The sequence below is a fragment of the Bos grunniens genome, chromosome 22 (assembly GCF_055505025.1).
Source record: "Bos grunniens cultivar Pamir isolate PY7600 chromosome 22, Bosgru_T2T1.0, whole genome shotgun sequence".
Taxonomy (NCBI): domain Eukaryota; kingdom Metazoa; phylum Chordata; class Mammalia; order Artiodactyla; family Bovidae; genus Bos; species Bos grunniens.
The window spans coordinates 38282268-38306768 of NC_141186.1; the positions used below are offsets into that span (position 1 = coordinate 38282268).

At 42.6% G+C, this 24501-nt stretch overlaps 1 protein-coding gene across 2 annotated transcripts in view; it reads right to left on the reverse strand.

Moving 5' to 3' along the window:
- Nucleotides 1-24501, reverse strand: part of SYNPR (synaptoporin) — a 295868-nt gene that overhangs the window by 121038 nt on the left and 150329 nt on the right. For both annotated transcript variants that reach the window (XM_086367052.1, XM_086367053.1), the window contains one exon: nt 11136-11260. In XM_086367052.1, the coding sequence (XP_086223178.1) occupies nt 11136-11260 (125 nt within the window). The remainder of the gene's footprint in view (nt 1-11135; nt 11261-24501) is intronic.

Genomic DNA, 24501 nt, shown 5'->3' on the forward strand with positions numbered 1-24501 from the left:
AAAAGTGATTATCTCTGAGAAGTTACATTAACGAGAATTCTGATACTCTACTTCATTAATTTCTGTACTATGGGATTTTTAGAATAGGAAAAATAATGTGTTCCTTTTTCTAATAAAAAAGATATCTAAAAATGTGGTTATAAATAACAGAATGTAAATGTCAGATGGTTAATTATCAAATGGCAGAAGAAAGGGTGGGAAATGAACCCCCTGTTTTATTTATGTAGAGGTTGTTGAGCATAATTCTCAGCTTATTTCTAAAGAAACCCAGAGCAAGTCCATCTTGGAGAAAATCTCAACTCTGCCCTTCAGAAGAATGGCTCTCTGCACTTTCTCCTTATTTCTGGTTTCTCAGGACTAGGTTTAAGGAGCATCGTAACTAACGTGCCTTCACTGTGATCAAAGATGTTCAACTCCCTCGATCATATCTGGAAAATCTCCACTCCCCAAATCCTGCTTCCAAGCCTTTGCCAGGGAAACAAGAATCTGCTGTCGCATTAAACTCTTCAGTGTAACGGCATTCTTAGAAAACCTTGTCACTTATATGATTCCTTAACAGTCTCCCAGTGACAGCTGCTACTTTGGCATCCAATTTTTCAAATTAAAAAGTAAAACATTCTACAAATGGTATGAGCAACAGCTCATTTCTTTCAAATTCTACCCAGCTACAAAAGGGAAAAGGGTGATCATAATAGCCCCAGCATGGGATTGTTCTGCCTTCAGAGTTTATTCCTGGGCTTGGGAAATCAACTGGGAAATAAATGCTGGTAATTCTGAGTCCCAAGGAACACGGTATCGCTGACAATCATTCCTTACATCCTTCTTGCCTGCCCAACTTGTGGGCTGGTGGGGAGCAGGCTCAAAATTTAGGAGTGAGGAGAGAATCTTCACTAACGTGGTGGTCTGTCACCTCAAGGACATCACCGGTGCTCCCCACAGTGTGAATGGTGCAGAGTCTGACCCTTGAGGGAAGCCAAACCCCTCATGTCTGGTTCTGCCACTTCCCAGCTGTGTGGTTTTAGGCAAGTTATTCAACCTCAATGAGCTTTCGTTTTCTTACTTGTCAAGTGGAGTTCAGCTAGCCACCTCATAGGGATGTTCTGAGCACTACAGCATACAATACGTGTGATGAGTTCTGTATAGCTTCTCACATATGGTAAAATGACCAAAAAGTAGTGGCTTTTGTTTGATGATAATGACGTTGATGATGATCACTACCTTCATCGTCATCTCTATCATCATTGTTGTTAAAACAGAGGTTCGAGTGGATGGTAACAGACACCTACAAGTAGGTGTCTCCACTGAGGCACCCGTGGAAGTCACAAGACTTGGACAGGTTTCCAGGTTTGGTTTTACTAGCTGTGTGACCTTGAACAAAGTTTTAAGTCTCTGTGTGCTGACCTGCAAAAAGGGGGAAAAATAATACTCTAACTCTGCCTCCATTATGGTGCCATTGGGACAGTCAAGGGGATAATGACCCTACCAATAATTGTCCATCATTTTATATATATGGAAATATATATACATGTGCAGGTGTGTGTATATACATATCCCCACATCTATAAAATACACTACTACTTTGTAATTGCTACTTGGCCTAGGGAGGAAAAGCAACTAGGACTTCAGCCCTTTTTTGGGAGGACATGCTCAAAAGTACATTATGGGGGGATAGGCAGTGAAATGGCTGGTTTGCCATTACTACCAAATTTAACTTACTGTTTGTTTTTTTGTCACATTGTTTTTCATTCTAAGAGTAATATATGTCACAACAGAAAATTTGGGAATAACAGAAAACAGAAACATCCATTTGCTTAGTCATGGTACCTTCCTTTTTTCTATTTTATCCTGTTAAGTATAATAAATAAGGCAAGTGTTGTTTAAATCAAAGTGTAAATCCAAAATATTTTTTTTTAACTATCACACAATGTGAGGCAATTATAAAATTGAAGTTCCACCTATTTATTTCTCCTTGGATCAGCAGTTCTCCAATTTCTGTGTGTCTAAGACTCATTTGGGGAGTACAGTACAGCAGTCATGCTGATTAAGTAGGCCTCGGGTAGGATCTTGGAATCTCCATTTTAAGATTTCTACATGACATGAATGCAGACTGAAAGGGTGGGGGGAGGTCTCTGAACCTGACTTTTTTTTTTTTTTTAGTATAGCTGCTTTACAAGGTTGTGTTAGTATCTGCTCTATGGCAAATAGATTCAGTTCTATGTATACACATATTCACTCTTTCAAAAATTCCCTCCTCCCTTAGATCACCACAGAGCACTGAGTTCCCCGTGCTATAACGTAGGCTCTCTTCGGTTATCTATTTTATATACAGTAATGTTGTTGCTGTTTTTGCTTAGTCACTAAGTGGTGTCCAAATCTTTGTGACCCCATGGACTGTAGCCTACAGGGTCCTCTGTCTATGGGATTTTCCAGGCAAAGAATACTGGAGTGAGTTGCCACTTCCTTCTCCAGGGGATCTTCCCACCCTAGGGACTAAATCTGCTTCTCCTGCATTGGCAGGTAGATTCTTTACTGCTGAGCCATCAGGGAAGCTATGTAAGTAGTGCATATATTAATATTTCAATATTGAAAGAGTGTCATTTGCAGACACATGGATGGACCTAGAGATTGTCATATAGAGTGAAGTAAGTCAGATAGAGAAAAACAAATATCATATAATATTGCTTATATGCGGAATCTAGAAAAGTGAACCTGACTTTGAGAGACAGTGTGCAGTCCTGACTCACATCCAGGCCTCTGAAGTCCCACAGCTGGGTCCTGGAAGAGGAATCAGGAATCCAAATGCTAGCCTCACAGATGTCACCATTTGCAGCCCCAGGCTCCCATGCATTTACTTTTCAGCTCTGTTTGCCCAGCATCTGGCAAGCAAGGCAGTTGAGCATCTGCCTCCTTTTTGTTTGACCCCGTAGTCCCCAGAGAATTCAGTTCCTCTCATGGCTCATAAGATGCCATTCTTTTAGGGATGGGTAGGGCTAGGGACTGACACCAGCTGAACATCCTAAAGTATACTGTGAGACTTCTGGCTGCCTGCTTGATAGCTCTGGGGGATGTAAAGAATGCTCTTACATTCCTCTGGTTCCAAACAGAAGGAAGCAGAGATGGAGGTTAATGGGACCCTGGAGCAGACACCTAACATTCCTGATAAACATACAGAGAGGTATGAGTGGGATGTTTCCTTCTGATATTCCTAGACTACTGCTAAATTCCTTTATCCTTTTCTAGGCAACTCAACCCCAATCCCCCAACTCCTGCCTCCAATCCTAGGAAAGGAAGCAGCTGAAAGGAAGAACTGGAACTTGTCTTTTATAACTTCGAAAAAGAGCAATGTGTGCGTTCTTCTAGGGAGCAGGGCTTGTCCCAGGTAATGAGGCTCTGCCCACCACACTCCCCCATGCCTGCTCTGTAAAATGACACACAAGGAGACCGAAAGCTACATAAAAGGCTCACCCAGCATACACTGATTTAATCTCTGCCACTTGTCACCTCCCTATGGGAGCTCAACAGAAACAACAGCCTTCATCACATAACCTACAATTATTTTCAATGCATGCCCAAATCTAGGTTTTAAAAAGCCCTGTTCAGATTTTATGGGAATAGGACAAATATCAGAACCCTGTGAGGGTGAAAGAAAAAGACACAAAGAGTAATTTTGTTGAATTTTTACATCTCTGTCTGCTCTCTCTGAAGCAGCAGTGGCTGGGGTGCTACCCAGGTTCTTGGCCGAGGTTAAGTATAACCATTCCTCTGGAATGGAAGTTAGGAGAGTGTATTTCTGCTCTCATAGAGTCAGAGGTCTAACTAACTCTCTTAAGAAAGCTTCAATCCAATTTGCACATTTTGTAGATGAAACTGACATTCAGAGGGGAACTCTTTGCTGGCCATTGCCTGTTTGTTCTCAATTCCATGACCTGCTCCTCGCCTGCTCTGCTCTGATTTTCAGGGGTCAGATTTCCTTTCCCACTGGCTTCCAGTTAGTTTGGGCCAATGGGAAGATCTGGTGGGAGGCTAGAGGACAGAAGCAAGGGAGAAGCCAGAATATCTGGCCACCTGCTTGATAGCTCTGGGGGATGCAAAGAATGCTCTTACATTCCTCCAGTTCCAAACAGAAGGAAGCAGAAATGGAGGTTAATGGGACCCTGGAGCAGACATCTAACATTCCTAACACGTAACATCCACCCCCCACCCCTCTTTCTCCTGCTGCTTTGGGTCGCATGTCCAGAGTGGCTGCATTTCCACCTTGGTTCATTCATGTTCCTCTGAACACCTCCTCCATCTGTGGTCCCAGCTTTTGCTCACTCGGGTAACCCATCTTGTGCTCTAATAAGACCAACTTCTCCCATTATAGCCTCTTGCCCAGGGGTGAGTAAACTTTTCAAAGAGACAGATAGTAAATCCTTCAGGCTTTATGGGCCAACAGGGAAAACCAAAGATATTTTGTAGGTACTGTACACATACAATGTTTAAAATGTAATCACTAAAAAATATAAAAACCATTCTTAGCTCATGAACTAAGTAAAAGCAGGCTGTAGGCTGGCTGGATTTGGCTCAAAGGCCTAACTCTGCCACCCACGCTCTAGTCTTAGGGGTTGTGGTGAATTCCTACAGTCTCTAATCTGTGAATTGCCTCCTGATATGATTATGAAAGCCCAGCCTCTCTAGTTCCCTATATTAACTTAAAAAAACTGAATCACTTGGCATGAGGTCTCTTTTCCTGACTGTATATGGGCAATAACTTGTTTCAAACTGTATTCCATGAGTGGAATTGTTATCTACTTCATATATTTCTTATTGCTTTCAGAAATGCATTGTGTAAGTTTCCATTCAAGTTAACTCTGCTGGCTGCCTACCTATGTTTTGACTATCCTGGATGACATGCAGTGTTGTAAAACAAGTGACCCCTCCCAAGGGGATGCTCAAGCTAATGTTGGGAACAAGAAACTAAAAATGTTAAAGTTGATCCTCCTACTGACCAAATGCTGTCCAACATCACTGACAAAAGTGATGAAAAAAGCTGCGAAAAGCTGACAAACCAGGCTGGCTTGAAGATGCAAATTTCCATAATAGCTAAGGCATGGATGACCATGCAAATCTGATGTGTTACATACCACACAGACCTTCCCCACTGCTTCCACTTGTGTCTAAACCCCCACTGTCCCTTCCCTGATTGCCTGCAGCTGCCTCCCAACCAGCCTTCCTGACTCCCACCCCTGCCACACACTCCCTTAAGACTATTTTCAAAGCTGCAAGCCAGGTCTTTTAAAAATACAAATTGCATGGCTCCACTGCTCAAAACCGCCGATGGCTTCCCATCCTACACACTATAAAATACCAGTTTGTCATGCTCTCTCTCCTGACCCTGTGTGATCCAGCTGCTGCCCACTTCTTCAAGCCTGTCTCCCGCCTCCTTTCCTCTCCTCCTTCCAACCTAGCAGTGCTGGTGTCCTCGCTGCTTCCCAGACTCTCCCCAGGCTCAGATATCAGGCCCCTGCACTGGCTCTCCCTGTCCCTGGAATACACCCTAGGGGATCTCCAAGGAGTGAGCAGCTGTCTCTTCCTCTCTTTTAATTCTTGCAGGTTTGCACTCCTCTGTCACTTCATCGGACAGTTTCTCTAACCAGCTAATCTAACATAGCTCAGCTTCTCCTTCTGTCCACTTCATCGTCTTATGACTTCAGCATGGCCCACACTGTTCCCTTGACTTAGAACATTCTTCCTCTCCATTCTGTGAGTCTTTTAAATTTTTTTTTTTAAAGTTGTTACAATGTTGGGTTTAATTTCTGCAGGACAGCAAACTGACTCAGTTATGCATATATATTCTTTTCCATTATGGTTTATCACAGGAGATTGAATATAGTCCCTTGTGCTATACAGTAGAACTTTGCTGTTTATCCATTCTATATATAATAGTTTGCTTCCCTCGCCACCCCTCTTCCTCTCCTTTTTTGACTGGTTTAAATGCCATTTTCTCAGGGAGGTCCTTCTGGATCATTCTATATAGGTAGGTGTCCTTTAGCCCTCTCCATTTCACATTTTTTGTACAATGTTCACTTTTTCTTATGCACCAGCACTACTGTAAGTGTGTGTGTGTGTGTGAGTGAGGATGTGTGTTCTCTGTCTACCTCTTTACTGTCTTTCTCCCATTCCCAAATGATTGTCAGTTTCATGAGGGAGGGGGCTATGTCCACTTTACCAACCAATACATGTCAAGTGCCTATACACTGCAGGGCCTTGTACACTGTAAGTGCTCAATAACTATTTATGGAGGGAATGAATAAATGATCCAATGTGCGATCAGTCACAGACCTAGGAGAGATGAGATGGCCCCACTGTATAAGAGACCACTGGTTGCCCATCCACATCTCTCTGGTATTCACCATTTCTGTATGTGATGATGGCTTTCTAAAGTAAGCATCATGACCCCTGCCTGAAGGCTTTCATGGGCTGCAAGTGCATGCTTGGTCTGCATGCAGTGCCAGGGAGTTAATGCCTATAGGGGCAGCTTTTGATGGCCAACAGGAGTTGCTAGACAACTATCCCCAGCTTTGCCATTTGCCAGAAGCGAAGCATGTTATTCATGGTTTCTCACAAGTCTCTGCTGTGCCAGATGACCACCAGAGCACCCTGCTCATTAAGCCAGTGTTCACTGACCTCCTTCCCTTCTTGTCTCACTACCCGATGACTTACTGGTATTTCCAGGGATCATCCGCCAAGAAAACTACAAATCCTTGTCTCAGCATGCACTTTGGGGAGAACCCAAACTAACACATCCTTCCATGGAATCCCTCACCACTATCCTTTAGGAGAAGTGTTGCAACAAAACTTTCCCATCTAGCAGTTGCTCAGGTTGCCAGGGGAATCGTGGGATGGGATTGTGTGTGTGTGTTTGTGAATGAATTCTCTGATGTTTTAATTTAACTGGGTTCATGGCAGCAGCCACATTTTTTGTGAATTCTGTAGACAGACATTCCCTATAAATGATAGTTCCTCTCTTTACTGTAGATATCTCCAAATAGGACTGTCCTTGTCCCTGGTCTATAACTGTACTCTGGGCCAGTTCCTTGCACCAAATTCTACTGATAAAATTAACAAGGACAAGACACAATTCAGTGAATACCTGATGTGCACCAGACTCTGTTATACAACTTGTACGACCTACTTAAATGGTCACAACCATACTACAAGGAAAGTACTCTTATTTCTTTCTTAGAGTTTGAAACCCTGGGCCCAGGGAAGCTATCACTTGCCGCAACTGCTGGGTGGCAGAGTCTGGATGTGAAGCCAGGGATGCGGCCAGAGATCCACCACTAATCTTTTGGCTATACCGTCTCTCAATCTCCCCAACTCTCTGTCTCAGAGACAAGCCCCCCCCCCCCGACCCAGGTCTTATCACATCCACAATTTACTGTAAGGCACAAAATTAACATGAGATACTATAGTTATAAAGTTTCTGAAGTGTGTGTGTAAGTCGCTCAGTCATGTCTAACTCTTTTGTGACCTCATGGGCTGAAAGAAGACCCCCTCCAGGCTCTTCTGTCCATGGAATTCTCTAGAACACTGGAGTGGGTTGCCATTTCCTCCTTCAGGGGCTCTTCCCCACCCAGGGATTGAACGCACATCTCCTGTATCTCCTGCATTTCAGGCAGATTCTTTACCAGCTGAACCACTGGGGAGGATCAAGTTTCTGAAATTTTAGTCAAAAAAGAGTGAAACCATCTGGTAATGAGAAACAATAAAAACATGTTTAAATGTAATTGCAAATGCAGCATTTACTAAACACAAGATATAAAAAAATTATGGTTTGTAACATTTTTATTTTTCCCAATTTGGCCCTCATGGTGTAAAAAAAAAAGTTTATCATCTTTGCTCTAGGGTGAAGATCTTAGGAGGAAAATGCTTTTCCCCATGACAGAGCCAGCATTACCAGATAATGGCCTAAATTCCACAGCTTTCCTGGCATCAACCTCCATCTGACCCTATGTTCCACAAAGAAGTGTGAGAATCAGAGCAAGTGGCCAGAGTCATAAAGAGTGCTTCTGTTCTCCGTACAGCGCTGGGCAGCCATTGGTCAGCAAACAGTCCTGACGAGCCTTTCCTTCAACACAGAAGACCCACCATCAGATTCTGTTTCAAGGATCACAAAGATCAGATTCACAGTCTCATTCTCCCTTCTGCTCATGCCAAATAACCCTGGGAAAATCATGCTTGTGCCAGTGAGCCTTTTCCATTGTTCTGTACTTTGGGAGGCTTTCATGCTCCCATTAGTTTAATGAGAGAAAAAAAAAAAAAAAATAGAGTATGAGAAGAATACCTTCGAGGGCAACCCAAATAAGCATCAAAGAGTTAAAGCAAGTTAATAAATGTGAAATAGTTCAATATGTACTCACTCTTTTAATGTCTGCATATTTGGGGAGAGAGAGATGGGGAAGCTTTCATTCTGGGTAAAATATAACCAACATATTGTCTTGAGGGTAATTTTGCAAATTAACTAGAATAATTATCTTCCTCAGCTCTCTATTTTTAATTACCTTTTCTTGATAATGAAAGTAAAAACAATACACTAAAAGAGAACTTTGTGAGTGCCAGGCCTTGCTTAAACCGTTTCCTATACATGATTCATTTCATGAAACACCACTATGAAATAGGTAACACTGTCTCTGTTTTATAGATAAGGAAAGAGAGAGTAAGTAATACCGTTTAAAAAGACAGTAAGTAAATTCCAAAGTTCCATCTCTATAGTTCAAGCTACATTATGTTGCTTCAGTAGATTCACAGTATAGAAAAACATAAAACTTGTTGCAGAAAATCTGGAAAATGTGGGCAAGTATACAAAGAATGTTTGATGTACTCATAATCTCACCACCTAGAAATAAATGAACATTTGATACAGTGATCATGACAGAATCTCTATAAATATGACATAACTTTTGTTGTTATCCCAAATGAAAAGCTATGTGATTAATCACCAAATGTGGAGAATATATTTGCAGTGGACTGATTATAGAGTTCGTCTTAGGCAGAATTCATTTGGGAGATCTCAATGGATCACCTCCCAACTTTCAGCAATCATTTCATTTTCATAAGCTAAGGCTGAAGTACATGTACTATTGCTGTCGTTTAAGATGCCCTGAATGAAGAAAACCAAAGGTGACTTCAACTTTGAAATCTGAACTGTAAATCACTAAAGGAGATGTTATGGACTAAAGGCTTTGATTTCTGACCAATTTGAAGCAGTGCTCAACATGATTGACAGTGGGAGGAAGCAGGGATCTCTCTATCGTCTATCTTTACCTCTCTGTCTATCCATCCACCCACCCATTCACCCATCCACATAATTCACATAATGGTACTGTCCTAGGCAGATTGGTACCGGGAAGCAGATCCTGAGATCAACATTTGAGCGCAACTGGTATTTGGAAGATTCATCTTTGGAAACATCAATAGGGCAGTGGAGAACTGAGAGAGGAAAGGGAAAACAGGTAAGAAGAGGTGTGTTAATGAACATGGGATGGAGCTACCCTGCTGGGTACTTCGGAGAGCTTAGTGTGGTAGCCCATGAGAGGTGAGGAATTTGGGATATTTATCCTCCAATTCACACTTGTCATTGGATGAGAACAGCTCTAGGAGTCATTAACTCCCCAGCATTTCTGGCCTGCCCTGCATACTAACCAAGGAGGTTCCTGTGACTAGAGAAAGCCCTTTAACAGCCACATGGGTTTACAATAAAAAGTGTAGGTGTAGATGTGAATTGTGAGTGACTGATAGGTATGGGCAATGTCAGTATGTGCTATAGTCCTATAGTCAGCCAGTATAAACAACAAAATTGGAGTCATTATATATATACACACACATACACATATATATGTATATACATATATATAGTCTATATATAAGCTACAGTCCTGTAGTCAGCCAGCATAAACTAAAACAAAATTGGAATCATTATATATATACACATACACATATATACATATATATATATATATTTATATATAGTCTATATATATGCTATAGTCCTATGATCAGCCAGTATAAACTAAAACAAAATTGGAATCATTATATACACACATATATACATATATATACATATATACATATACGTGTGTATATCCAAAATCACTGCAGATGGTGACTGCAGCCATGAAATTAAAAGACGCTTACTCCTTGGAAGGAAAGTTATGACCAACCTAGTTAGCATATTCAAAAGCAGAGACATTACTTTGCCAACAAAGGTCCGTCTAGTCAAGGCTATGGTTTTTCCTGTGGTCATGTATGGATGTGAGAGTTGGACTGTGAAGAAGGCTGAACGCCAGAGAATTGATGCTTTTGAACTGTGGTGTTGGAGAAGACTCTTGAGAGTCCCTTGGACTGCAAGGAGATCCAACCAGTCCATTCTGAAGGAGATCAGTCCTGGGATTTCTTTGGAAGGAATGATGCTAAAACTGAAACTCCAGTACTTTGGCCACCTCAAGCAAAGAATTATCTCAAGCAACTTAAGTATAGGAATAGAGATGTCAGTTCTGGGCATACCCTGGGTAGGCTCAAATAGTGACTTTGCCATTTACTGACCAAGGGAAGCTGGGAAAATGTACCTGCACCTCAGATTCCTCATTTGAAATGGTGATGACACCTGTACTCCCCTTACAAGGTCATTTGAGATTAAACAGGTGAAAAGCTAAGCACAATGTCTAGCAGATGGAAACACTATTCCCTATTAATACCATTAAACATATTATCAGCCAGGACTGCATAGTTGATATGAAATGAAAGGTGACCACACAATTTTAGAGAGAATTTGAGAGAACTCATGAAAATATGGATGGGGAGGAAGGAATTGTTTAACTGAGGTTTCCATATTGATAAAACTCCAACATTGGGCCATTTGTAGCAGTTTGGGTTGGGGACAAGAGTTCATTCTGGTTTAAAGCTACAACTCCCAGAGAATAACTTTTCCCAGGGTAGGGTGCTGGATGGGCATTTTACTTATTTGGGCATTTTGCAGGCTCAGGGAGAATCCTTTCTTTTTACCCAGAAATTCCTGGGAGATTGTACCTTTTTTAAAAGAAACCACAGAAGGAACAAAGTTCCCTGCCTCTCTGTAAGAGGGCACCATTCCCTACCTGAATGGGTAGGCAAACGCCACGTCAATGCTGAGGTCACTTTCCGTCTTGTTGGCACAGTCCACACTCAGCCGCAGGCCTCCAGAATAACCACCGCATGTTGCAAATGCAAAGATTGCAAAAAGCTGGAGAGAACAAAGAAAGAATAGAGAAGGCAGCTATTAGAATGGTGTTGATCTCATGAAATATGTCAACAGGAGGTTAGTGTCTACATTGAGAGAGGTTAGGATGGCAAGTATGACCATCCAAGTATGGCATCATATATGGTTTAGGCTGGAATGAAGGCCAGGATGATGATGGAGAGTGGAATGGTGGGGTGTGAAAAATTGCCTGGAAAGCTGGAGTAATTTTGCTCAGAAAAATTAAATACAAGGACAAAATATCTGCATTTGAGATCAAATATCTGTGTAAAGATGGTTAGCATCACCAACTCAACGGACATGAACTTGAGCAAACTTTGGGAGATAGTAAAGAACAGGAAAGCCTGATCTGCTGCAGTCCATGGGGTTGCAAAGAGTCAGAAACAACTTAGTGAGTGAACAACAGCATCTGTGTAAAGAACTGTCACACAACAGAAGGTAGAGATGTAATCTTACATCAGAGTCTCTGGAAAGCTACACACTGAGGGATTAATGATAGATATCTCCATGTGGGGAGAATTTCAGATGTTTCCTTGCTTCCTTCTTTTTGGTTATCTGTATTTTCTGCAAAACACATGTTTTGTCTTTTGGAATAATACAGATTTTTAAAAATGCACAAAGAATTTTAGGGTTGATGGGTGGAGGAAGTGGCTGCTGCTGCTGCTGCTGCTAAGTCGCTTCAGTTATGTCCGACTCTGTGCGATCCCATAGATGGCAGCCCACCAGGCTCCCCTGTCCCTGGGATTCTCCAGGCCTAAAATGTGCTATTCTGGAGCACAACATCTCAATATATGTCAACCTCAAAGCATCCTTCATGGTTTCATCTCTGTTTTACTTGCTCTTTCAAGAGTCAACTATTAGAAGGTTCAACTGATTACCAACTAATATCAGTCTATCCTAGCATAAAACATGCATCTATGATAATCAGGCAGTGAAAATTAGAAGCAGGAACTCAAATAAGTCTTCGAGAGAAAGAAGATATATCTGGGAGGGTGAGAATGCCCTAAGATGGGAAGAAAACAAATACCAAACTTTGGAATTCACCTTCTTATAGTAGCTTGGGTTCTCATTAGCAACACCAGCTTACTTTGCATGCTGCTGCTAAGTTGCTTCAGTCATGTCCGACTCTGTGCGACCCCATAGTCGGAAGCCCACCAGGCTCCCCCGTCCTTGGGATTCTCCAGGCAAGAACACTCGAGTGGGTTGCCATTTCCTTTTCCAACGCATGAAAGTGAAAAGTGAAAGTGAAGTCGCTCAGTCGTGTCCGACTCTTAGCGACCCCATGGACTGCAGCCTACCAGGCTCCTCCGTCCATGGGATTTTCCAGGCAAGAGTACTGGAGTGGGGTGCCACTGCCTTAAGGAATTACTGTGTAAGGGTTTTGTAGTCTAAAATGTGATCTATCCTGAAGAATATTCTTAAGTGTATATGAAAAAACTGTGTATCCTATTCTTTTGGGATGGAATAATCTGTATTTATATATTAAATCAATATGCTATAATGTGTCATGTAAGACCAATGTTTTCTTACTGATTTCCTGTCTGGATGATCTCTCCATTGACATAAATGGGGTGTTAAAGTCCCCTACAATTATTGTATTGCTGTCAGTTTCTTGTTTTTTATCTGTTAATATTTGCTTTACCTTTGGATTGATCTTTCTTATTATGATATAATGCCTTTCTTTGTCCCCTTTTACAGTCTGTTTTAAAGTCTATTTCATCTGATACAAGTATTGATACTCCAGCATTCTTTCTGTTTCCACTTGCATAGAATATCTTCTCCCATTCCTTCACTTTCTGTGTGTATCTTTAACTCTGAAGTAGCTTCGAGGCCCAAGTGAGGCTATTGTGGGTTTGCTGGTATGTAGGACTGGACCCCTGGAGCAGGAGCCACCTTGGAGGGGTGCCAGTGTCAGATGGGAATGCCTGTTGGTGGAACGTGACAGAAGCTGCTTTGGAGGAGCCAGCTGGGGCAGATGGGATGGGCAAGGTAGGTCCTCAGGGATATACCAGGCTGGTACACATGGTATTAGTTCAGTTGATGGACAGTGACAGAAGTGGTACACACCAGGGTTGGGCCCACTAGGGAGAAGGAGAGTTTTTTTTTTTTTAATGGCACCTGCCAGTGTTTGTGTCCCTGGAGGAAGTTCCACCAGATCTCTACCCTCCAGCACATGTCCTAAGTTTAGTCAGTGAATCTCTTTCTCCTGTGACACAGGTGCTCTTTAAGCTGCTGTCTCTGTGCTGAGACTTTGAGCAATGAGCGTGTGTGTGTGTGTACTCTCCAAGAACAGAGTCTCAGTTTCTAACAGCCCTCCGGCTTTCCTGGCCATAAGCCCCTCTGGCTTTCAAAGTCAGATGTTACAGAGGCTCGTCTTCCTGGAGCAGGTCCCCCAAGCTAGGGAGCTCGACGTGGGGCTCAAAGCCCTTGCTCCACAGAGGAAACTGCCATAACTGTGATATTCCTCCCTCTGTGGGTAGGTTCTGACTAGCTCATGCTTCTGTTCTTTTGCCCCAACTTGATGAGGCCTTTTCCTTATAGATTCTTAGTTTTAGAAAACCTGGTCTACTATTCTTCAGGTCATCCTCAGTGACAGTGGTTCTGTAGATACCCTAGATTTTGTGTGTCTGTGGAAGGAGATGGGCTCAGGATTTTCCTACTCTGCCATCTTGATCCAGAATCCACCAAGTTATTGGTTTCTAAATTCAGTAATTTAAAATAGAAACAACTTGACCAAATGATATTATAGACGTAGTAAAAGCAAAATGTGTTTATCTGTGTTAATGTGTGTAAAGCACTTAGAACAGATCCTGGTACAGAAAAAGCACTTAATAAATGTGAACAAGAGATATCACTCTAAATAAATGTGTATGAGATTTTGGTAAGATCTTGTAGGACATAAAATAGGAAGTTTAGATTTCCTCCCTAGCTAAATCTATATGACCATCAGCCCCAATGAACCAACATACAAACACTCCAGAAAACCTTATTTTTTTCCTTTGTTAGCTTTCTTTCCTAGTTTATATCACTGAGGGGACTTGCAGAGTCATTTAGAAGGTACTCCAACCCATCATGAAATCTGAGAATGATCCACTCAGAGCACCAAGGCTGACAGGATTCAGATCTGTGTCCCTGTGAGATGGATTTGCTCATGACCAGATGTTCTCTTTCTGTCAGCTCTTAGTGTTGGTAGGAATGAGGAGGGCATGGTTTTAATTGTTCAATGCTTAAATCTAGGTTTCATCATACAACACTGGATGGCACAGTCCTGTGTGCCATGTCATGACAGCGTCTTCAGTTCAATTTCTTCCAAAAGAAAAAATGGAATAGCAAAGTCCAGAGCCCTGTGGCAGGATGTGGAGACTGCCCTTTCCTCATCTGTACAGCAGAAATATCCTCAGTGTCCTCCCAAATCACTGAGAGAAGGAAATGAGATGGAGTATGTATGTATGTGCAGTCTTCTCTGAATCCATGCAGATTTGTCTGGTATTTACACATGTGTACTTCTCTCAGGCAAGAGTCCTAAGTGTGTAATCAACATTTGTACATGAAAAGGTTAGGAGGAATTATCTGTTGTTGGCTTTATTAAGCACCTACAATGGGCTAGCTATCGTGTCCAGCACTTAGCATACATGATCATATTTCCTTTTGACAACAACAGTTTGTGTGTGAAGCTTAATAATCCTATATTAAAAGTGTGGCAGGATAGCATAAGGATTTCAAACAGTAGTATTCTTTAAAATCCCCTGTAACATTAAACTAGAGTGATTTAGAGGTAAAAGACCCAAAGATAAATCCTTTAAATTCAGGGTTTAATGGCTGTAAAGAAACTACTTTTGGCTTTTCATCTTATATTAAGATGAAAATATTTACCTTACATACAGTAAAATATTATTAATACTACCATGCAATGAACTTAAGATGGAAAGATAATTATGTATTAAAATTACATATTTAGCTCAAAATATTTGATATGTAGAGGAAGGCATCAGAATACTGAAACCACACACACCACTACTTTTTCTTTTAATGTCTATTGAGCTCTGAAAACATAAGACATTGAACTTGAGTTTAATATGATACCTACGGGCTTTCTGGTTACCTTGCATTCCCCACAGTCCTCACTGATTAAAGAGAAATCATACTGTGTGACTGATATGAAACTCACGTGGGTTTGGTGAGGATTAAACAGATAATGTCTGTACAACACCGGAAGAGTCGGGTCCTGCTGAGTGAATAATATTATAGGGATAGTTTTGAAAGTGAAATATCTGGGAGAATGAAATTAACTCACATATCATCCAGGAACCTGGTCCTATAATTAGGATACATCAGGACAGAGTGAGGAGAGGGAAATGGAAGTCCTTTAGGGATCTGAAATTCTCTTAGTGTTGCAGAGAAATGTAAAGTCAGATGGAACTTTGGAAATCTTGGAAGTCCACCCAACAACTCCACCCTAGGTGGTAGACAGGAGCAGTTCCAGAGTTAGGCAGGCCTGAGCCTGAGTCCAATTTCTAGCTGCCTGACACCAAGCAAGATATTTAACTTCTCCCAACCTCATTCTTACATCCACTAAATCAGGACTAATTCACTGGCTCATTCAGCAGCTGTTTAATGGTGTATTTACCAGGTGCCAGATGATGGGAAACAAAAAGGTAAAAAGTTAGAGAAAAGACAAAGAAAAAGTAGGTCCCTGCCACCTCTGAAGTTTAATGCTGGAAGGGGGTTGGGACAGAATTAAAAGAACATACAAATAACATAATTACAAATTGTGTTCTGGGGGATACCTTCCAGACCAGGGTGTTATATCTGAGGATGTCACATTTATGCTAAGACCTTGAAGATGAAAGCGAGAAAGCCACAGGCGATGGAGGGTGGTGTGGAGAGAAGCCCCAGGGACTGAGGGCACAGCTTAAGTGAAAGCGCTAAGGAAGGAAAGGCTTGACAAGTTCAGGGACCCAATGGAAGGTCAATGTGGCAGCTGGATGGTGAATTGAGGTTGACAGTAATCTACCTCACGTGGATTTGGGTATGTCAACTGAGAGAATACATGCAAAGCATCAGGCTCAGAGTTCTCAATAAGCCATTAGAGTGTGTCTCTCCTCTTCCTTCTCCTTCCCTTACCCTCCCCTATCACCACACTGTTGAAGAAATTGAGAACTACAGAAGAAAATCCATTTGCCTTAAACTCAGCAAGAGCAGAGCTGGAACTAGAATCCTGGTCTGTAAATTCCCTCAGTCAGCAGTCTTCTAATTAGTTCTAGAATAACAGGAAGAACAGTTTTTGATCACATGGATAGAGGATTGTCAAATGGTCCATACTTCTTTGACCAGAGATGCATCATGGTGCTGCAGTGGCCTGAGGTTTCCCATGTTGCTCATTGCTGCTGCTGCTGCTGCTGCTAGGTCGCTTCAGTCGTGTCCAACTCTGTGCGACCCCATAGACAGCAGCCCACCAGGCTCTGCCGTCCCTGGGATTCTCCAGGCAAGAACACTGGAGTGGGTTGCCATTTCCTTCTCCATTGTGTGAAAGTGAAAAGTGAAAGTGAAGTCACTCAGTCATGACCGACTTGTAGCGACCCCAAGGACTGTAGCCCACCAGGCTCCTCCATCCATGGGATTTTCTAGGCAAGAGTATTGGAGTGGCTTGCCATTGCCTTCTCCGATGTTGCTCATTAGGGACTCACAAACACATACTGCAAACCTACTGCTAAGGAGAATGGGTAATACACTCTTTCTCCTTTCCTTCTTTCTTTCCTTTCCTCCCTCCCTTCCTTCTGTCTTATCTCCCTCCCTTCTTTCCTCTTTTCACCCTTGGTCGGGGTGGAGGATTTTAGAAGAATTGTGGAAGATGTTGTAAAGGAACATAGACTTTCTCAACTCAACAAGTGTTGCTTAGAGAGGCCATGGATATTAGCGAGAGGATGGTCCCTATGTCTTGTAGATGTTAGACTCTGAGAGACTAATGCTGATTCCTAAGACAGATGATATCCTCTCTTGGGAGATGGAAAACTTTGTGTTATGCAGCCAGGATGGGGGGAGAATTGAAGATGGGCCCTGGAAGGCTCAGGGGGGCAAAGAGTCTGAGAGAAAAACTCCATCTGAGGCCAGCTCTCTAGGCTATATGCAACCTAATGACAGATTAATGACACTGTGTTTCTGTGTGTGCATGTGTACATGTATGCATCTCTACAAGCTCTGGGCTCTGTGTTCATCCTCAACCAAACCTGTGCCTTCTTTTTGATAACGCAGTGTACTTACTCACCTTCCTAGACATCAAGGGCACAGTCCAGGGGCAAAAGTTCATTTACCCCAATCAAGTGAAATTATAAAAGTTCACTCAGAATGGCCATCATCAGAAAGTCTACAAATAACAAATTCTGGGGAGGTGGAGAAAGGGGAACCATTCTACACTGTTGGTGGGAATGTAAACTGGTGCAGCCACTATAAAGAACAATGAGGAGGTTCCTTAAAAAATTAAAAACAGAGTTAGCATATGATCCAGTGGGTGTACTCCTAGGCAGATATCTGGAGAAAACCATAACTGGAAAAGACACATGTAACCCAATATTCACAAAGCACTATTTACAATAACCAGAATATGAAAGCAACCTAAATGTCCATCAACAGAAGGATAGATAAAGAAGATATTATTTATATATGAGTAATATTCCATTGTATGTATGTGTATATTGCTGCTGCTGCTGCTGCTAAGTTGCCTCAGTCGTGTCCTACTCTGTGCGACCCCATAGATGGCAGCCTACCAGGCTCTGCCGTCCCTGGGATTCTCCAGGCAAGAGCACTGGAGTGGGTTGACATTTCCTTCTCCATTGCGTGACAGTGAAAAGTGAAAGTGAAATCGCTCAGTCGCGACCAACTCATAGTGACCCCATGGACCGCAGCCCATCAGGCTCCTCCATCCATGGGACGTTCCAGGCAAGAGTGGCTTGCCATTGCCTTCTCCAATATGTATATTACTCAGCCATAAAAAAGAATGAAATAATGCCATTTGCAGCAACATGGATGGACCTAGAGATTTTTATACTAAGTGAAGTGAGTCAGAAAGAGAAAGACTGAGTCAGAAAGAAATACTGCATGGTATTGTTTATATGTGGCATCTTAAAAAATGATACAAATGAACTTATTTACAAAACAGAAATAGACTCACAGACATAGAAAACAAACTTATGGTTACCAAAGAGGAAGAGGGGATAGATAAATCAGGAATTTGGGATTAAAATGTTCACATTACTATATATAAAATAGATAACCAACAAGGACCTAGTGTATAGCACAGGGAACTTTATTCAATATGCTGTAATAACCTATAATGGAAAAGAATCTAAAAACTTATATGTTTTATATACATATATTGTCAACACATATGTAACTGAATCATTTTGCTGTATACATGAAACTAACACAATATTATAACACAATATTATAAATATATTATAAATATAAAACAACTATATTTCAATGAAAATTAAAAAAGAAAAAAATAGTTCTGTGTTGCCAGCTTTCCAATTCTCCTCAAATAGAGCAGACACCTCAGCCTCCAGCACAACCTCAGATAATCAATATCATAACCACCAGCCCAATCACTCACTCCCCTCTAGTTCAGGAGTGTAAAACAAATCTCCTACGATGAACTCTCATTTGACTACTGTCTTGGATGATCTATGGCTCTGTTCCTAACAACAAAAATTACTCTCTAATGGATGAAATTAGCCAGCAGAGATTTCCCTTGCAGGCAGTTAATTAGGAATACATCTGGGTGAAAGAGAACAGAAGTATTGCCTTGCACTTTCTGGCTTAATAAACATCCACAAACCAAAATTCCTCATAGCAGGAATACTTTTACACAGTTAACAATACCAAAGGTTTTCCCCTGGAAAGAGTGCAAGCAGCTCCCTCCTTTGAATTAACTGCACCACACGAGGAATATCAGTGAAAGCTGCTATTAATCCTTCTGGTTAATTTGCAAGGCATAGTGGAAAGAAATAGGTTGGAGGAGGACAGGAAATCAGGCTGATTAATGACTCTCATGGGGACTGTGGTCTTCAGTGAAGTCAGGGAGGGGACATCTTCCAAGGTCTCATGCACAATCTCTGGCAAGAAAGATCCCTTGGAAGAAATAAGTGAGAGTAAGGAGCCTGGCTAGAAAGAGATTAGGTGATTGGGACCAAGTAGTGGCATTTCTCTTACCACAAAGCTGTGTGTGCTGACAATCAGAGCTCCACAGATACAGCTTTGACTTATACAGCATTTGCCAATTCCTATGGTGTAAATACTTCCACCATGGCCAATTCTAAGCCACCAAAATAACATCTCTGAAACTTGACTGGGAAGAGAACCATAGAGTCACCTGCGCTTGAGCACACCACAGCAACCAAAGGACTTTTCTTGACTCTCCCCTGGAGCAAGAACTTGGGGCTGATTTCAATGGTTCACTTCTCTTATTTCACATTTCCTCTTATTCCATATCTCATATTTCCTCTTATTTCATATCACTCTCCTTGGGTTTATTTGACTGATTTCACTTCAATTATTGATTCATTCATTTGTTGTATACATTCAATCACTTATTATTTACTTACTGATTTAGTTATTGTAGGAAAAGCTGTTGATGCTCTGCTTAGGATCCCCTCTGCACTCTCTACAGGCCACCTGCAGCGCCAGGGGGACAGTCCTCATATGCATCAAAGGTTCCTCCCTAAACATTCAATTCTCTCTGTTGAGGGCTATCTCAGGCAGCAGGGACAGAGCCTGTGACTGGGGCATGGTGCAAGGTTCTGGGGATCTATTCCATGTCATTTTCCAAACAATGTGGGATGGAAATTGGTGGACAAATCCCCCAAGTGTCGTTCTCTGTCTGTGGGGAAACTTTGAGGTGTGTTTAATACAGTTTCTTCCAATGGGATTGAGCCCTATTGCCTACAGCAACGGAAAAGGCAATGGCACCCCACTCCAGTATTCTTGCCTGGAAAATCCCATGGATGGAGGAGCCTGGTAGGCTGCAGACCATGGGGTCGCAAAGAGTTGGACACAACTGAGTGACTTCATTTTCACTTTTCACTTTCATGCATTGGAGAAGGAAATGGCAACCCACTCCAGTGTTCTTGCCTGGAGAATCCCAGGGACGCTGGAGCCTGGTGGGCTGCCATCTATGGGGTCGCACAGAGTCGGACACGACTGAGGCGACTTAGCAGCAGCAGCCTACAGCAAATCTGCTCATGAACAACACCTGTGGTTGGAGTCTTCCTTTTCCTCTCTTATTTCTTCACTCATCATTGTGTTCCTGGCATGATCTCTCAGGTCACCTTGTTGAGCCTACATTCCTTCATTTCTCAAAAGCAAGTCTCAGGATCTGCTTTTGGGAAATGCAACTGAGATAGTTACCAAACACTGACCAAGTACCAATTGTTCTCCAAGCACTGCAATGGCCCTAGGGCTGTATTAATGAAAGGACAGGTACCACTCAGCACACCTTAGATCGTGCCCCTCAGCCTATAGCTAGACACACTCTCATCTCTGCAGCCCTTTCCAAATAAGCGGAGATCTTCTGCAAACAGAAAGTCTTCTTGGACTATGCTGTCTAGAGAAGGGCACCTGACCCCAGCCTACCCCCACTCTCACTCTCATTATTCACTTCTGTTGCTATTTACCTGAGCAGACATTTAAAAATCTGTGTTTGGCATTATGCATTCACCTGTTTACGTTTTGCCTGGCCACTTCTCTGAGGAAAGGTAATACCCTTATCTTTACTGATGAATCTCAGCTCTTGGCACTGAGTGGGTGCTCCCTAAACACTTGTTGACTAAAATATATAAATATATTCCCCTCCGCCACCTCTGGGCTTCCCTGGTGGCTCAGTGGTAAAGAATATGCCTGCAATGCAGGAGACACAGGAGATGCAGGTTTGATTCCTTGGGTCAGGAAGATCCCCTGGAGAAGGAAATGTCAACCCACTCCAGTATTCTTGCCTGGAGAATCCCATGGACAGTGAGCCTGGTAGGCTACAGTCCATAAAGTCGCCAAGAGTTGGACATGACTGAAGCAACTTAGCAGGACACACACCGCCACCTCCAGGGGAAGTGAAAGAGAAAGTGAAATTGAAAGTGAAGTCGTGTCCGACTCTGCGACCCCATGGACTGTAGCCTACCAGGCTCCTCTGTCCATGGGATTTTCCAGGCAATAGAACTGGAGTGGATTGCCATTGCCTCCTCCAAGGAAATGTTTCTGTCTACTTAGAAGGACGCACACTGCCACCTCCAGACTTGCTATCTATTTGGGAATGTGGACAAGAGGATGAACAGGTATGCTGACAGTGCTTTTTGGTGGTGGTAGTCACTGGAGCCCCTAGAGGAAAATGTGGAGTGTGTTTGCAGAGGAGTGGAGGGACATGAGGAGTAGAATCTCGAGGAATGGACAGCTAAGCAGATGTCAGGCAAGCGTGCCAGGTGTAGCTGGGTAAGAGGGAGAAAATGAGTGTTTCAGGTAGCTGCTGCTGCTGCTAAGTCGCTTCAGTCGTGTCCGACTCTGTGTGCCCCCATAGACGGCAGCCCACCAGGCTCCCCCGTCCCTGGGATTCTCCAGGCAAGAACACTGGAGTGGGTTGCCATTTCCTTCTCCAATGCATGAAAATGAAAAGTGAAAGTGAAGTTGCTCAGTCGTGTCCGACTGTTAGCGACCCCATGGACTGCAGCCTACCAGGCTCCTTCGTCCATGGGATTTTCCAGGCAAGAATACTGGAGTGGGGTGCCATTGCCTTCTCCAGTTTCAGGTAGAGAAAGAAGCAAATCAACAACACTCAAGTGAACGAGTAAGGCACATCTGAGCCGTGTGGCTGACAGGACGGGAACAGACACTGTAAGATGAGAAGAAAGCTGAGGCTCCATTCAGGAGGTGGCAGGGTTGTGTCAGGTCTGATGTAGTAAGGATCTCAAAACTATGGCCCCTGGGCCATGTCAAGCCACATATATTCATTCACACATGAGGTCTATGGTTGCTTTCAGGTTTCAACGAGAGAACTGAGTATAAGAGACCCTATGGTCTGAAAGGCAAACCTATTTACTATCTGGCCCTTACAGAAACCCAGGAGAAACTGGGGTTTTAGGAGGGGCCTGGGTTATTGGCCAGAGAAGGGTATGACCAATAGGAATTTCAGAAAGGCCACACTGGTTGGACTGGAGCGTGTGGATGGAGAGACAGGAAGTCTAGGTGCAAGAAGACGGGTAACTGGCTTACATCCCCAGATAACCTGCAAATGCTATGCCAGCAGGACTACTGCTCAACTCTCTCTGTACTCTTGCTGTGCCAAAACATGGTAGGTGGCTCATAAATGCTGTCAAGTGAGTGAACACCTAGTGAAGGTGCAAGAGAAGGTGAGAGGATGGAGGACTTGGAAATGTGTACCCAGAGTAATAAACATTGTGATGGTGACGATGATGGCCATGAAAATGAGGATGATAATAATAAAAAATCAACCACATTTGATGCTCTGGGCCAGTCCCTTCAGTAAATACATTATTTATATGAACTCATTTAATCCTCTCAACAACCCCCTGTGAAGTGGAAAGAAACACAATCCCTCATTTTGCACTTGAAGAAACTGGGTCAAACAGCATGCCAAGATTACATGGGTCATTGGTACGCGAAGTAGTTATGGTTTGAACTTGGATTTGCCTTTCTCCAAAATTTACCTTCATCTGTCCCAACTCTCCCAGGGCTATAAAGGGTGTCTCATTTGGCTGGAGCAGACTATAGAAAGACTAAAATCAATCATGGGCTAGTTAAGGCCAACAGTGCTCAGAAAGCCAAATGAGGACTAAATGAAGCATTTGTAAGACAAAGCCCTGATCATACAAATGGATGCCAGTGGTAGCTCACATATCTTGCCTCGGCATTACAAGACTTTGTTCTGCAGCATCACAGGCCATCGTGGGGGAAGGACTGAGAATCTTGGATGGTAAGAATGCTGGAGAAGCCTGCCAGGAGTAGTTCTGCCAATTACATTTAATAAGACTTTCCTCCTAATTGTCAGCTACTCACGGTGGGTAGGAAGTCCCTCACACTCCTGTCCATCATTCAGCAGCTTTTAAGTTAAAGACACCCAGTTTCTGCCTCTCCAACTCCCTCTGATGAACCCTTCCCTCTTGTCCCTTCTTTTATGATCTGTCTTGGGTTGATGAGCCACTGGTCCTCAGCACCCCTTAGGAGCACTTCTGAGAACACAGTTGTTTAAAGGAGCTGATTACTCTCTAGTAGCCCTGGAAAAGCAAGGAATACATACTGTCAGGATATTTTCTGGTGCAGAAAGAGTGTTTGATTAACTGTGGCTTCCCTCATACCCCATGGGCTGCCCAGATGGCCCTTAGCTGACTGATGAACACCTCTAAAACTTAATGTTCCATTTCTACTTATTTTGACCCGTTTCTTCTTTCTTTTAGTGTTTCTTCTTCTGTTGATAATTGGATTTTTCCAAAGAAACTGACCAAGTACCTACTCTGATTATCGGTTTATGGTTATCGCAACACTCTGACCCAGAAGGTTTTTGTGAACAGCCCTGTAAAATCTCAGAAGAGACCTTCCTGTGAAGATAAAAAACTGCAGGTCATCCCTGGAAGACAATATAATTCTATCTTATTTGGAAGCACTGAAAACCATTGTTGAAAAGCTCTCTCCTATAGAGCTTTTTCTTGTCATTGTATATAACTATCTGTGTTCTTAACCAGCTCCAATATCTTCCATGCTGCTTTCCATTTTAGGCTACATATCAAAAACTGGATACTATGCCCTTCCAGCTGTTTTGTGATTTATATGAAATCTTCCCAAGCAAAGGTAGCCTCATAAAACTGGTATTTCATACTATCACCTGGGGAATTCTGATCAGGCCCTGCAGATGTGTGTGTGTGCATGCACGCGCTCAGTTGTGCCCGACTCTTTGTGATCCTATGGATTGTAGCCTGCCAGCCTCCTCTATTCATGGAATTTCCCAGTCAAGACCCTGCAGGAGAATCCAAAATTATCGATATATCATAAGAAGTTTCCACTTTCATTTTCATAAACCTGCAACCTGGAGATGGATCAGTTAGTACAGTATTTGCACACAGGTAACAGAAATCTTAATGTACAGTGGCTTAAACAAAAAGGACTTTGTTTTTCATACGTATTGAGAAGTCCAGAACTAGGTGGCTATTGGTATGATGATGTCTGAGCCAACA